Consider the following 15,257-nt stretch of genomic DNA (forward strand, 5'->3'; position numbering starts at 1 on the left):
AATCAGAAATCAAGTACATGCATTTAAAAAAATAATAATAACATTACACTTGCCTTTACTGAAGACTTCTGCATGGATGGAAGACGGGAGGAGGGGATAGGAGGAAGGTGTGGTCTATTGTTTGGAAGGAGAATCTCCTTCCATTAGGACTTTAGGTAGCAAGTCCTTATCTGGGGTTACTTCCCTTCTTCTTTAATGCCACTGGGAACAACTTGAGAGTCACTGGACCCCTGTCGCACACAATATCTGTCCAGAGAGGTCTTTTTCTGGCGTTTCTTTAAGATTTCCCTGAAGTGGGACACAACACTGTCATTGTACATGTTGCAGATATGGCTTGTTTCAGCTTGGTCAGGGTGATACTTTTCAACAAAACTTTGCAACTCATTCCATATTCCACACATGTCCTTAATCACTGAAGAAGGCACATCATCCACTCCCTCTTCCTCCTCCTCTGAAGCAAGTTCCTCGGCTGTGGTCTGATGCTGTTCCAGTTGAAGCTCTTGCAGTTCGTCAGTGGTTAGCTCTTCCCTGTGGTCCTCCACCAACTCTTTCACATCCCCGTCACTCACTTTATTTACTAAAGGGCTTGCACTAGCTTTCCTTGGGTCCATGATGACTTATTTAGCAGTTGCAAGCACAAAAAACAATGGATTATTATGAAATGTATTGTATGAACCCGCGGGGTGATGGTCACGTGTTGGTAAACAATGGCACATTGAGCGTGAATGGCGTGGGAGACTGTCTTGGTGTGTGCGGTGACAGGTGGACGGGTACCGGATGGTCGCCGAAACACGAGTCTTTTCACGAAACTCGAGGCCAAATTTTTCCAAAAAAAACTCGCCAAAGGTCGAATTTCATGAAAGTCGAGGCTTCCGAAACTCGGGGGTCCACTGTATTTACTTTTTGGGTCGCCCTACCTTGGTGGGAGACGGCTTATGTTGCAAAAAAAAAAATATTATTCTAATCCTAGGTTAAGAAAATAACCAGGGCACCTTTCACTAAACAAAACAGATCATAATCAAATTGAATGTAAATAAGACTTAGGAGTTTTTTTTAGCAGAAATCTAAAGCCAAGACTGTAATGTATAAGTGTTTGCAATAAAGCTAATGGACTTTGACACAATGTTGCCTCAATTTCATGCACAGTCCAGATATTTTTCCTATCTGTAAGGTGTCTTCTACTGATGTTGTCTTCACCTGTTAGAAGTGACATATCTTGTGTAGAACTCCGCACCAGAGATGCTTAAAGTGAAAAATTGCGGAACAAAAAGAATAGTATCAAAGCATATTTTAGCATGTACCATTATTGCATGATTACATTATATTTTTCTTTTCAGTCCTTCAAAGCACTTCATGACTGCTGTGAGCCATCAATGTTCTCGCTGGACCGTTTAGTACTGTCAGTTGTCAGTGATCCTCGAGCGACATTAGATGGCCTCTTGCGGGCTAGACAACTTGTGCTCCAAGTTGTAGAAAAGGAAAAGAGATTAAGAGCTCAACTTGCTGAGATTGGTAACTATGTGCTTATTATTTTGTTTTAGAGGTACAGGATAGATAAATTCTCTGGAATTTAGATCAGCAAACAGGAGCTTGCATTTAAAATCACCATTTACTATTCATCTTTGATTGTGATAAATAGCCTGATTGCACGTTTAGCATGTTGGACGAGTACTAAAGTGTGTGTAAAACAAAGATGATGGAGGTGAACACAAAAAAAAAAAGAACTTGTGAGAGAAAACAAGAAAGCATGAGATGATGAAAGTAAATTGAAATCTAAGAAATGAAAGCTTAGATGTCAGATTGGAAGGAAGAAGTATGAAGTGGATGTATCTAGATACTTGGAAATGGATATGTCATTAGTGTATATATGAAAGCTTATTTTTTCTTGTAGCTCTTGGTGTCATGGTAGTCCACTATTCTCCGAAAATTTGCCAGCTGGGTCATGTCATCTTCTCCTATTTAATGTTAAGAATATGTAATGTTAAGAATTAATCTAAGTCTGCTCGAAATGCCTAGCCATGCTAAGTGTCCTAGTGGCCCCCTCTGTAATTAGTATTTTATAACATGTAAACCACAATACCCAAAACCTGTAAACCCCACATTGTAACCCTTATAGAGAATAAACTTGAATTGAATTGAGCTGAATTGAATTGCTTTTATGATGCTTTCAAGATATTTGTCCTTCAGAGCTTGCGCCGTGGCGTGGTGGTCAGCGTCAAGGTAGCGTGGCAGACAGGGTTAAGGTAGCGTGGTGGTCAGGGTCATGGTAAAGTGAATCACACAATAGATAAGTGAAGCAAAGTACAATAGCAGAATTGCTGATGAATCAGTGGAGAGAAAAAAGTTTGGAAATAGTTTCTAAAAAGGCAAATATATCAGCATACAATGGTGTCAAGTCTTATATGTATGGTACCACTATACTCTCATACATTTTCCTCTTTGCTTCCATGGATAACGTTCTTTGTCTCCATAGACTTTTCAGTGCTCCAGTCATCTTTTTCCCCTAATCATTTCTTTGATTCACCTCATCTTTCATAGACCCATCTGCTAACAAGTCCACTCCCAACTATTTGAGTACATTCACTTCTCCATACTCCCTCCCTCCAATCTGATATCCATTCTTTCATTACCTAAATTTCCTTATTTTACATACACTTCCAAACTCTTTCACCAACCTCTGCAACTTCTCTTCAGAATTTCCCAAAAGCACAGTGTCATCATCAAAAGCCAACTGTGACAACTCCCACTTTGTGTTAGTTTCTTTATCTCATGATCCCACACCTCTTGCCAACACCTGAGCATTCACTTCTCTTACAGCCCCATCTATCAGTTTACTGAACAACCATGGTGACATTACGCTTCCTTGTAAGGCCTACTTTTACTGGAAAATAATCACCCTGTCTCCTACACACACTAACCTGAGCCTCACTATCTTCGTAAAAACTCTTCACTGCTTCCAGTAACCTACCACCTATTTGATCCATTCACAGCATCTGCCATATTGCTCTCCTATCCACCCTATCATATGCCTCTTCCAAATCCATAAATGCAACGACAACCTCTTTGCTTTTGTCTAAAGGCTGTTCACCTGTATGCAAAATTCTAAACACTTGGTCTACACACCCACTACCCTTCCTGAAGCCTCCTTGTTCATCTGCAATCCTGCTCTCCATCTTACTCTTAATTTTTTCAATAATAACTTTACCATACACTTTACCAGGTATACTCAACAGGCTTTTTTTTTTTTTTTTTTTACATATCAGTCATTTCCCACCAAAAGGCTTATTCTGCTATAAATTTTACACTCTCTCTTGTCCCATTTGCTTTTAAACAAAGGAACTATGCATGCTCTCTGCCAGTCCCTAGGTACCTTCCCCTCTTCCATACATTTATTAAAAAAAAAAGCACCAACCATTCCAAAATTATATCCCCACCTGCTTTTAACATTTCTGTCTTTATCCCATCAATCCCAGCTGCTTTACCTCTCTTTCATTCTACCCACTGCTTCACACACCTTCCCCGCACTCACAGTTGGCTCTTCCTCATTCCTACAGGATGTTATACCTCCCTGCCCAATGCACAAAATCACAGCTTCCCTGTCTTCATCAACATTTAACAGTTCCTCAAAATATTCCTTCCATCTTTCCGATACCTCCAACTTCCCATCTAATAACTCTCCTCTCCTGTTTTTAACTGTCAAATCCATTCGTTCAGAAAATAAGGAGTGAAAAAATTAGAATACAATATGGTGGTATGAAAGATATAATTAAGGGAGCAGAGATACAGTTGTTGAGATGAAATAATTTAGAATGGGTGGAGCAAAATGGATTGACCAAGAGGGTTGTGTAAATCAGGAGTAGACAAGAGAAAGTGCAGGAAGTATCACAGGATTTGTTGGAGGGAGAGTGTGTGAGATAAGTTTAGTCAAATAGGGACTTGAGCATCCAGAATTATGCATCATGTTAGATTAAAGTGGGTAGAAAAAAGTGGTTTTTGAGATTTGAAGCCAGAAGTGTACAGACATCGCAATTCAAATGACCCTTCAAACTGTAACATCCCCACCCCTCCTCCATGCTTCCCTGAATTCCTTCATAAATGTTACTTTGATTACTTTGATCACACATGCCTGCTGAATGCTCAAGCCACTACCCCATAAAAGCTTTACAACCTTCCTCCAACCTATTCTGAGACAACCCCTGCCCCTCCTTCATGACGTGCGAAAATTATGCAGCATATTGGTCATCTTATGCTGCACCATCCTCTCTGAACGCTCAGACTCCCTCTATAATTCTCCTCTGCCCTTTGAATAATGCCTTTCATAACCCCACTCTCTTCTAATCTTTAAACTTCAAATTCTTTGCATAATAAACAAATCACAAAGCTGGGGAGGCTCGAACCCATGGCAGGGTAGTACTAAAACAGCCAGGCCATTGCGCTATCCACTGGTCTGGCTGTTTTTAGGGTTTCCCTACCACGGGTTTGAGCCCCACCTGTACTGTCATTTGTTTGCAATTGTGTTATTACAGTTTGTGAGTCATGACAGTGGCTTTGAAGGGACTTCAGCTAGAGCACACCTCAGCCTTGCTGGTGTAGGATTCGTCTGTAAAAACCTACATTTGTGGGGTCCATGCTAACCTCTATGGTGAATAGAAGTATACCAGGTTGCAGGAATCCTATTAGAGCCAGCTGCCCCAGTGGTTAATGCACTGGCCTGTGAGTTTTAATACTCTCCTGCCATGGGTTCGATCCCAACCCGTTTTGTGATTTGTGTGGATTCATATTATTATGATTTCATGAGTCATTCTTTGCATAATATTCACATAACTCATTGTTTTCAAGCAGAATATCTCCACTACCTCCAGTCCAACATCCTCACTGTGATGTTTATACCCTATACCTCACACAGCATATAAAAGGGTTGGTACCACTGTACTCTGGTACATTCCTCATTTTACCTTCTTACATTAATGTCTTTCTATCCACAGATACCTCGACACTCCATTTACCTGTTTCCCTGAAAATCTATCTGTAGTTCATCTTGGCTTTCATAGCCCCATCTGCTGATATGTCCATTCCCAAATATAATCTGTATATAATACATTTGCTGTAGTTAGTTTTCTTTCATTTTTAGGTTTAGAAGCAAGTGAAAGATTATCGACTCCTGATTCTCATAGAAAAAAGAAGAGCCGATTTATTGAAGATGAGGAAGAAAATGTGTGTGAAATGTGTCGACAGAATCTTTATGTATCTTTGGTAAGTTGAATATTACTTTTAATAAAAATTCATGTACTACATATTGGAACGTGTACTATATATATACATGTCTGCTCCTGGCCTTATGAAAATTGGTCACCAATTTGCACACAAAAATAATATACAGTAGGGCCCCACTTATACGGCGGGTTAGGTTCCAGGCTGTCGCCGGAAAGCAGACATCGCCGGAAGGCAGAACTCCATTTTTTTCCGTTTATAAATGCATATAAATGCCAGACAACAAGTTTACACTAAATTATATTAAGTTAGTAATAGAACTAGGCATTAAAAACACACAAAGTAAAATACAGTCACAGTGAATTCATTACTTATCTTAAAGTTTTTGTAATCTTAATGTAGGGAGAGAGGTGAGTAGTACTTATTTGTAGGAAGTCAGGTGTAGGTAGCCCAGATGTAGGTAGCACTGGCTCCCCATCTCATACTTAATATACGATATTTAAAACATCCCAGAGAGGTAAAATGCACATGCAGTACACTCAATATTTACCTTAAAATATTTTTTTTTTTTTTTTTTTTTTATTATCACACTGGCCAATTCCCACCAAGGCAGGGTGGCCTGAAAAAGAAAAACTTTCACCATCATTCACTCCATCACTGTCTTGCCAGAAGGGTGCTTTACACTACAGTTTTTAAACTGCAACATTAACACCCCTCCTTCAGAGTGCAGGCACTGTACTTCCCATCTCCAGGACTCAAGTCCGGCCTGCCGGTTTCCCTGAACCCCTTCATAAATGTTACTTTGCTCACACTCCAACAGCACGTCAAGTATTAAAAACCATTTGTCTCCATTCACTCCTATCAAACACGCTCACGCATGCCTGCTGGAAGTCCAAGCCCCTCGCACACAAAACTTCCTTTACCCCCTCCCTCCAACCTTTCCTAGGCCGACCCCTACCCCGCCTTCCTTCCACTACAGACTGATACACTCTTGAAGTCACTCTGTTTCGCTCCATTCTCTCTACATGTCCGAACCACCTTAACAACCCTTCCTCAGCCCTCTGGACAACAGTTTTGGTAATCCCGCACCTCCTCCTAACTTCCAAACTACGAATTCTCTGCATTATATTCACACCACACATTGCCCTCAGACATGACATCTCCACTGCCTCCAGTCTTCTCCTCGCTGCAACATTCATCACCCATGCTTCACACCCATATAAGAGCGTTGGTAAAACTATACTCTCATACATTCCCCTCTTTGCCTCCAAGGACAAAGTTCTTTGTCTCCACAGACTCCTAAGTGCACCACTCACCCTTTTCCCCTCATCAATTCTATGATTCACCTCATCTTTTATAGACCCATCCACTGACACGTCAACTCCCAAATATCTGAATACATTCACCTCCTCCATACTCTCTCCCTCCAATCTGATATCCAATCTTTCATCACCTAATCTTTTTGTTATCCTCATAACCTTACTCTTTCCTGTATTCACTTTTAATTTTCTTCTTTTGCACACCCTACCAAATTCATCCACCAATCTCTGCAACTTCTCTTCAGAATCTCCCAAGAGCACAGTGTCATCAGCAAAGAGCAACTGTGGCAACTCCCACCTTATGTTTGATTCTTTATCTTTTAACTCCACGCCTCTTGCCAAGACCCTAGCATTTACTTCTCTTACACCCCGATCTATAAATATATTAAACAACCACGGTGACATCACACATCCTTGTCTAAGGCCTACTTTTACTGGGAAATAATTTCCCTCTTTCCTACATGCTCTAACTTGAGCCTCACTATCCTCGTAAAAACTCTTCACTGCTTTCAGTAACCTACCTCCTACACCATACACCTGCAACATCTGCCACATTGCCCCCCTATCCACCCTGTCATATGCCTTTTCCAAATCCATAAATGCCACAAAGACCTCTTTAGCCTTATCTAAATACTGTTCACTTATGTGTTTCACTGTAAACACCTGGTCCACACACCCCCTACCTTTCCTAAAGCCTCCTTGTTCATCTGCTATCCTATTCTCCATCTTACTCTTAATTCTTTCAATAATAACTCTACCATACACTTTACCAGGTATACTCAACAGACTTATCCCCCTATAATTTTTGCACTCTCTTTTGTCCCCTTTGCCTTTATACAAAGGAACTATGCATGCTCTCTGCCAATCCCTAGGTACCTTACCCTCTTCCATGCATTTATTAAATAATTGCACCAACCACTCCAAACTATATCCCCACCTGCTTTTAACATTTCTATCTTTATCCCATCAATCCCGGCTGCCTTACCCCCTTTCATTTTACCTACTGCCTCACGAACTTCCCCCACACTCACAACTGGCTCTTCCTCACTCCTACAAGATGTTATTCCTCCTTGCCCTATACACGAAATCACAGCTTCCCTATCTTCATCAACATTTAACAATTCCTCAAAATATTCCCTCCATCTTCCCAATACCTCTAACTCTCCATTTAATAACTCTCCTCTCCTACTTTTTTTTCTTATTTTCAACAAAATTTGTTGATAACATCTCACCCACTCTCTCATTTGCTCTCTTTTTACATTGCTTCAACACTCTCTTAACCTCTCTCTTTTTCTCCATATACTCTTCCCTCCTTGCATCACTTCTACTTTGTAAAAACTTCTCATATGCTAACTTTTTCTCCCTTACTACTCTCTTTACATCATCATTCCACCAATCGCTCCTCTTCCCTCCCGCACCCACTTTCCTGTAACCACAAACTTCTGCTGAACACTCTAACACTACATTTTTAAACCTACCACATACCTCTTCGACCCCATTGCCTATGCTCTCATTAGCCCATCTATCCTCCAATAGCTGTTTATATCTTACCCTAACTGCCTCCTCTTTTAGTTTATAAACCTTCACCTCTCTCTTCCCTGATGCTTCTATTCTCCTTGTATCCCATCTACCTTTTACTCTCAGTGTAGCTACAACTAGAAAGTGGTCTGACATATCTGTGGCCCCTCTATAAACATGTACATCCTGAAGTCTACTCAACAGTCTTTTATTTACCAATACATAATCCAACAAACTACTGTCATTTTGCCCTACATCATATCTTGTATACTTATTTATCCTCTTTTTCTTAAAATATGTATTACCTATAACTAATCCCCTTTCTATACAAAGTTCAATCAAAGGGCTCCCATTATCATTTACACCTGGCACCCTAAACTTTCCTACCACACCCTCTCTAAAAGTTTCTCCTACTTTAGCATTCAGATCCCCTACCACAATTACTCTCTCACTTGGTTCAAAGGCTCCTATACATTCACTTAACATCTCCCAAAATCTCTCTCTCTCCTCTACATTCCTCTCTTCTCCAGGTGCATACACGCTTATTATGACCCACTTTTCGCATCCAACCTTTACTTTAATCCACATAATTCTTGAATTTACACATTCATATTCTCTTTTCTCCTTCCATAACTGATCCTTCAACATTACTGCTACCCCTTCCTTTGCTCTAACTCTCTCAGATACTCCAGATTTAATCCCATTTATTTCCCCCCACCGAAACTCCCCTACCCCCTTCAGCTTTGTTTCGCTTAGGGCCAGGACATCCAACTTCTTTTCATTCATAACATCAGCAATCATCTGTTTCTTGTCATCCGCACTACATCCACACACATTCAAGCATCCCAGTTTTATAAAGTTTTTCTTCTTCTCTTTTTTAGTAAATGTCTACAGGAGAAGGGGTTACTAGCCCATTGCTCCCGGCATTTTAGTCGCCTCATACAACACGCATGGCTTACGGAGGAAAGATTCTTTTCTACTTCCCCGTGGACAATAGAAGAAATAAAGAAGAACAAGAGCTATTTAGAAAAAGGAGAAAAGCCTAGATGTATGTATATATATATATGCATGTACATGTCTGTGAAGTGTGACCAAAGTGTAGGTAGGAGTAGCAAGATATCCCTGTTATCTAGTGTGTTTATGAGACAGAAAAAGAAACTAGAAATCCTTCCATCATGCAAAACAGTTACAGGTTTCTGTTTCACAGTCATCTGGCAGGACGGTAGTACTTCCCTGGGTGGTTGCTGTCTACCAACCTACTACCTATAAAATATGTGTAGTCTTAATATAGGAAGAGAGGTGAGTAGTATTTATTTGTATAAAGTCAGTGTAGGTAGCCGGTAGGTGTAGCCGGTAGGTATAGCCTGGGCTACACCTACCGGCTACCTACACTGTGGCCCAGAGCCATATTATTAACATCGACATGCCTTGTTCACTGAATTTAATCATTTCTAACAACTACCTTTGGATGCCATCATAAACGAAGGTAGAAGTAATGAATAATTCATGCCGAAAATTGTAAACAAAAGCGGAGTGGGGGAGTGGCTGGGCCAAACGCAGATTCATACACGTTTTCTCTGATGGCTGAGCAGAGAAAACGTAATGTTGTCCCTTCACCCAGCTCCACAAGTATTATTATCAGAGCATATAAAATATGCAATAAATGCCAGACAACAAGTTTACACTAACTTATATTAAGTTAGCAATAGAAATAGGCATTAAAAACACAATAAAAGGCAAGATACACACAGAGTACACTTATTACTTACCTTAAAATATTAATATTAATGTGTGAGAGGTGAGTGGCAGGGTGTTTATTGAATAAAATCAAAATGGCACACCATCATCCTCTAACTCGGCACTTAAAGCAAGAGGCTTACGACTTTTCTTTTTATTACAGCTAACCTTAGACGCCATCGTCAATGAGAGCCAACTAGTTAACGAAAGGGTAAACGAGAGAGAGAACGAGATACAGATTTGAGGCAATGTAAGAACACAAACTGAACAGGTAGTGGACGATCACTTGGTCAGGCGAAATGCGTGTTAATATATGTCTACTTTTAGTTCATTCACGTCCATTTGTAAGAGTTTGTAAAACATTTACGTCAATATTTTTTTATTTTAATAATAATTACCTCACAATACAAATACTCTTACATTGTGTACAAGTTGTACAAGTTAGTTCAGAATAAACAAACAGCAACACACCATTTTTAGAGTGAATGAAGATAATAATAATAATAATAATAATAATAATAATATTATTATTATTATTATTAATAATAAAAATAATAATAATAATAATATTATTAATAATATTAATAATAATAATAATAATTATTATTATTATTATTATTATTATTATTATTATTATTATAAAAAGCACTAAACCCACAAGGATCGTGAATTGCTATACATAGAGTAAAGGCATACGAAAACAATATTTTTCTACAGTTACCCCCCAGTGTTTGACTAGAGAAAACGTAATTCTTCTGACACTACCTACACAGCTGCTTTGTAAACAAATCTCATATTTACATCAATTTTTATTCTGAGTGTATGTATCATGTTTATATGCTATGTAATGGGTTTTATATATAATTTTGAGGAAAATATCATAGATGGATTAATGAAAATGCCTATATTGATGTAAAATAAGACATTTAGTGTGCCCAAGAGTGATTATTATTACCTAGTATTGGCGTCATGAGTAGAGAGAGACTTAGCGATTTTAATGTGTGCCTGCACACATTACAAGAAATTTACATTTCAAATTAAAACTAAATATAATTCTTTATATTTAGTTTTAATTTGAAATGTAAATTTCTTGTGCAATAGCAAAAAAAAAATGTAATTCTTTATATTTAGTTTTAATTTGAAATGTAAATTTCTTGTACAATAGCAAAAAAAAAAAAAAAAGCTTCAGTTTCAATTTAGGTATCTAAAAATTTCTGGCAGATTTTCTGTATAAAAAATTATTATTTTGAAATTATTATTTTGAAATAATCTTTGATATGCACATATTTTTTCTGAATAAGACATACAATTGTAAATATTAATTTAAAATTCTTTATATATTATTTTTGTGTGAAAATTTGTGACCAATTTGCACACAAAAATAATATATAAAGAATTTTAAATTACAGTACCTTATTACATAAAGATTACTTAGACTGATTAGGAACTAACTATAGGAAATAATCAGGTTTCCTCTTGAAGACAACTAAGGATCTGTTGGTAATTCCCTTTATGTATGAAGAAGGGTGTTGAAATGTCTTAGTCCCCTTTACACTTACTGAGTTTCTCTTAGTGTTCTCATTACATCCCTGCTTTTCACTGGGGGTATTTTGCACTGTTTGCCAAGCCTTTTGCTTTAATAAAGAGTGATTTCAGTGTGCAGATTTTGGACTGATCCATACAGAATTTTCCAGATGCAAATTATGATGTTTCTCACCTATTTTCGAAAGTGCTTGATTGAATTTATTTAAGCAGTGAGCATTCTCTGTACATTCTCCAGATTTAGAAATTTGCCTTTCATAAAGGGGATGTTAGTAAACAACAATATTCCAGACTATTGAAAGCAAATGTACACTAAATATAATAATACCAACAGATGTACAGACTAGCATGTCAGATTTGACGTCTATCTTAGCACGTTAATGGTTCTGAGTGTCATCACACCTATGCTTCATTCCTGGACCATGCCTCCTGGTTAATGACGTGATCAGTCAGGCTGTTGTTGCTAGTAGCATGGAACTCAGTGTAGGCAGCACAGCCTGACCAATCAGCTGTGTAGAGAAACTTGTGTTCTTTTTAGGAAACAGGTAAGGGTCTGTACTTATAACTACAGTACATGGCTGGTGGAAGGAGAAAGTAACGTCATGTACTTACCACAGGACCTCATACTTAACCCTTAAACGGTCCAAACAGATCGACGTTCAAATTCGTAGTGCTACAAAAGTAGATCTACTTTCTTTTACATATTTTCAAATATAACAAAAAAAATGTAGATAAAAGTTTTTTTACACGTTTTCACATGTAAAACAAAAAAAAAAAGATCTACATTTTTTTACATACTTTCAGATGTTGAAAAAACGTATATATACGTTTGGACCATTTAAGGGTTAAACAGTTGAGAAGTTACTTTCTATTTGATCTCTGAGAATTGTACTTAAGCATTGGGAGGAGCAGAAAGGTAATAAAAGAAGAAACCAAGAAAACAGAAGGGAGGATGAGTAAAGAAAAAAGAAGGGAGAGAAGGAGTAGGTTAGTGATTGTGTTTGTCTTAGAATGGCCAGCCATAGGGTGATCACATTATCTCTGTTGACTGTGGCCATTGATAATTCTAAATAACAGTGTGTAGGCTGCTGGTTGGATGGGTATTTTATTTACTTTAATATGTACTTTATATTTATATACTGTAATGTTTACTTATAATTCCAGGTGACTAACTCCCAAGAAGAAGCTGTATATTGTCTTGATCATGCTCTTGTCTTTCTGAGCAAGAACCCAAGCCACTTGGAATTCTGCAAGCTTATGTACACATATAGTTTGGTAAGTCTATCAAGTCACTATTTTTGTTTAATATCATTCAGTACCATTAGTTCTCATTAAACCATACCCCCGGCCGGGATTGAACCCGCGGTCATAGAGTCTCAAAACTCCAGCCCGTCGCGCTAGCCACTAGACCAGCTAGCCACAATAAGATTCATCCAAGGCTAGCGCGACGGGCTGGAGTTTTGAGACTCTATGACCGCGGGTTCAATCCCGGCCGGGGGTATGGTTTATTTGCAATCGTGTCATTACGATTTCTTAAGTTTAGTTCTCATTGTTATGTACAATATCTCTTGTAGATGGTACCAGGGGTCACTGGTTTTGGACCAGGTCTCTCAGCTTCATTATGATAAGCCATTTCACATTTTTACAGCAATTGAAAAAAAAAGTATTTCACATCATTTAGTAGAAATCATTTCCCTATAATTTAATACCATAGTGTTCAGTTATTGAGCATTAATAGTATTTTTTCTAAGAAAAAAAATTATAAAATTTTGTCCTACAGCTAGTGTCGTAACTTTCCAGACAGACTGTATGATTTTTCTAAATCCATAAGTGCAATGAAAAGTTCCTGACCTTTATCCATATATTGTTCACTTAGGTACTTCAGTGTAACACTTGGTCTGCACATCCTCTACCCTTCCTAAAGCCTCTTTGTTTCTCTGTAATCCTACTCTCTGTCTTGGCCATAATTCTTTCACTAATAACTATCACACACTTTACCTGGTATATTCAAAATGCTTTTCTTTTTTTAACAAGTCGGCCGTCTCCCACCGAGGCAGGGTGGCCCATAAAAGAAAATACTTTCACCATCATTCAACACTTTCACCTCGCTCACACACAATCACTGTCTTTGCAGAGGCACTCAGATACGACAGTTTAGAAGTCCCTCCAAACTGTCAATATCCCAGACTCCTCCTTTAAAGTGCAGGCTTTGTACTTCCCATTTCCAGGAGTCAAGTCTGGCTAAATCTTGAATAACCAGTTTCCCTGAATCCCTTCACTAAATATTACCCTGCTCACACTCCATCAGCTCATCAAGTCCCAAAAACCATTCGTCTCCATTAACTCCAATCTAACACGTTCGCACATGCTTGCTGGAAGTCCAAGCCCTTCACCCACAAAACATCCTTTACCCCCTCCCTCCAACCTTTTCGAGGATGACCCATACCCCTCCATCCTTTCACTACAGATTTATACATTCTCCAAATCATTCTACTTTGATCCATTATCTCTAAAGGACCAAACCACCTCAGTAACCCCTCTTCAGCCCTCTGACTAATACTTTTATTAACTCCACACCTCCTAATTTCCTCACTCCGAATTTTCTGCATAATATTCACACCACACATTGCCCTTAGACAGGACATCTCCACTGCCTCCAACCGCCTCCTCGCTGCAGCACACCCATATAAGAGTATTGGTTCCACTATACTTTCATACATTCGCTTCTTTGCCTCCATAGATAACATTTTTTGTCTCCACATATACCTCAATGCACCACTCGCCTTTTTTCCTTCATCAATTCTATGATTAACCTCATCCTTCATAAATCCATCCGCTGACACATCAATTCCCAAATATCTGGCTTTAGGTGAAACAAAGCTGAAGGGGGTGGGTGTTTCAGTGGAGAGGAATAAATGGGATTAGGTCAGGGGTTTCTATTAGAGTTAGAGCTAAAGAAGGAGTAACAATAATGTTGAAGGATAAGCTGTGGCAGGAAAAGAGGGACTATAAATGTATTCAAGGATTATGTGGAGTAAAATAAAGGATGGATGTGAAAAGTGGGTTATAGTAAGCGTATATACACCTGAGGAAGAGAGAAGTATAGAGGAGAGAGAGAGATTTTGGGTAATGTTAAGTAAATGCATGGGGAGTTTTGAACCAAGTTTGAGAGTACTTGTGGTTGGGGATTTTAATGCTAAAGTGGGCTAAAATGTTGTGGAGGGAGTAGTAGGTAAATTTGGGGTGCCAGGGGTAAATGAAAATGGTTAGCCTTTAATTGAGCTATGTGTAGAAAGAGGTTTGGTAATAAGTAATACATATTTCATGAAAAAGAGGATAAATAAATATACAAGGTATGACTAATCCAAAGGGGTTCTTTCAAGTGTATAGGACGAAGGTGAAGGAAAAAGTAGGACCTCTGAAATCTGGGAATGGACAGCTGATGGATAATGAACTGGAAATGTGTTCCTTATTTAATGACTATTTTTTGTCAGTTTTTACACAGGAAGATGTAAATGAGATTCCAGTAATTAATAATTATTTAGTTCCTGATGAATTCAAGTTAACTAATACAGTGGACCCCCGCATAGCGAACTTAATCCGTGCAAGAGGGCTGGTCGTTATGCGAAATGTTCGCTATGCGAATTAATTTTCCCCATAAGAAATAATGGAAATAAAATTAATCCGTGCAAGACACCCAAAAGTATGAAAAAAAATTTTTTTTACCACAAAAAAATGTTAATTTTAGTACACACAAACTGAAAAAGGCATGCACAATTACATGACACTTACTTTTATTGAAGATCTGGTGATGATTGATGGGATGGGAGGAGGGGAGAGAGAGTGTTAGTGTTTAGAAGGGGAATCCCCTTCCATTAGGACTTGAGGTAGCAAGTCCTTTTCTGGGGTTACTTCCCTTCTTCTTTTAAT

At 38.5% G+C, this 15,257-nt stretch overlaps 1 protein-coding gene across 2 annotated transcripts in view; it reads left to right on the plus strand.

Annotated features, from left to right (window-relative positions):
- Positions 1 to 15,257, plus strand: part of LOC128701105 (Jumonji, AT rich interactive domain 2) — a 152,289-nt gene that overhangs the window by 121,234 nt on the left and 15,798 nt on the right. For both annotated transcript variants that reach the window (XM_070100592.1, XM_070100593.1), the window contains 3 exons: positions 1,338 to 1,512; positions 5,132 to 5,253; positions 12,492 to 12,602. In XM_070100592.1, the coding sequence (XP_069956693.1) occupies positions 1,338 to 1,512; positions 5,132 to 5,253; positions 12,492 to 12,602 (408 nt within the window). The remainder of the gene's footprint in view (positions 1 to 1,337; positions 1,513 to 5,131; positions 5,254 to 12,491; positions 12,603 to 15,257) is intronic.

Source organism: Cherax quadricarinatus, chromosome 73 (genome assembly GCF_038502225.1).
Source record: "Cherax quadricarinatus isolate ZL_2023a chromosome 73, ASM3850222v1, whole genome shotgun sequence".
In the NCBI taxonomy this organism is placed as follows: Eukaryota; Metazoa; Arthropoda; class Malacostraca; order Decapoda; family Parastacidae; genus Cherax; species Cherax quadricarinatus.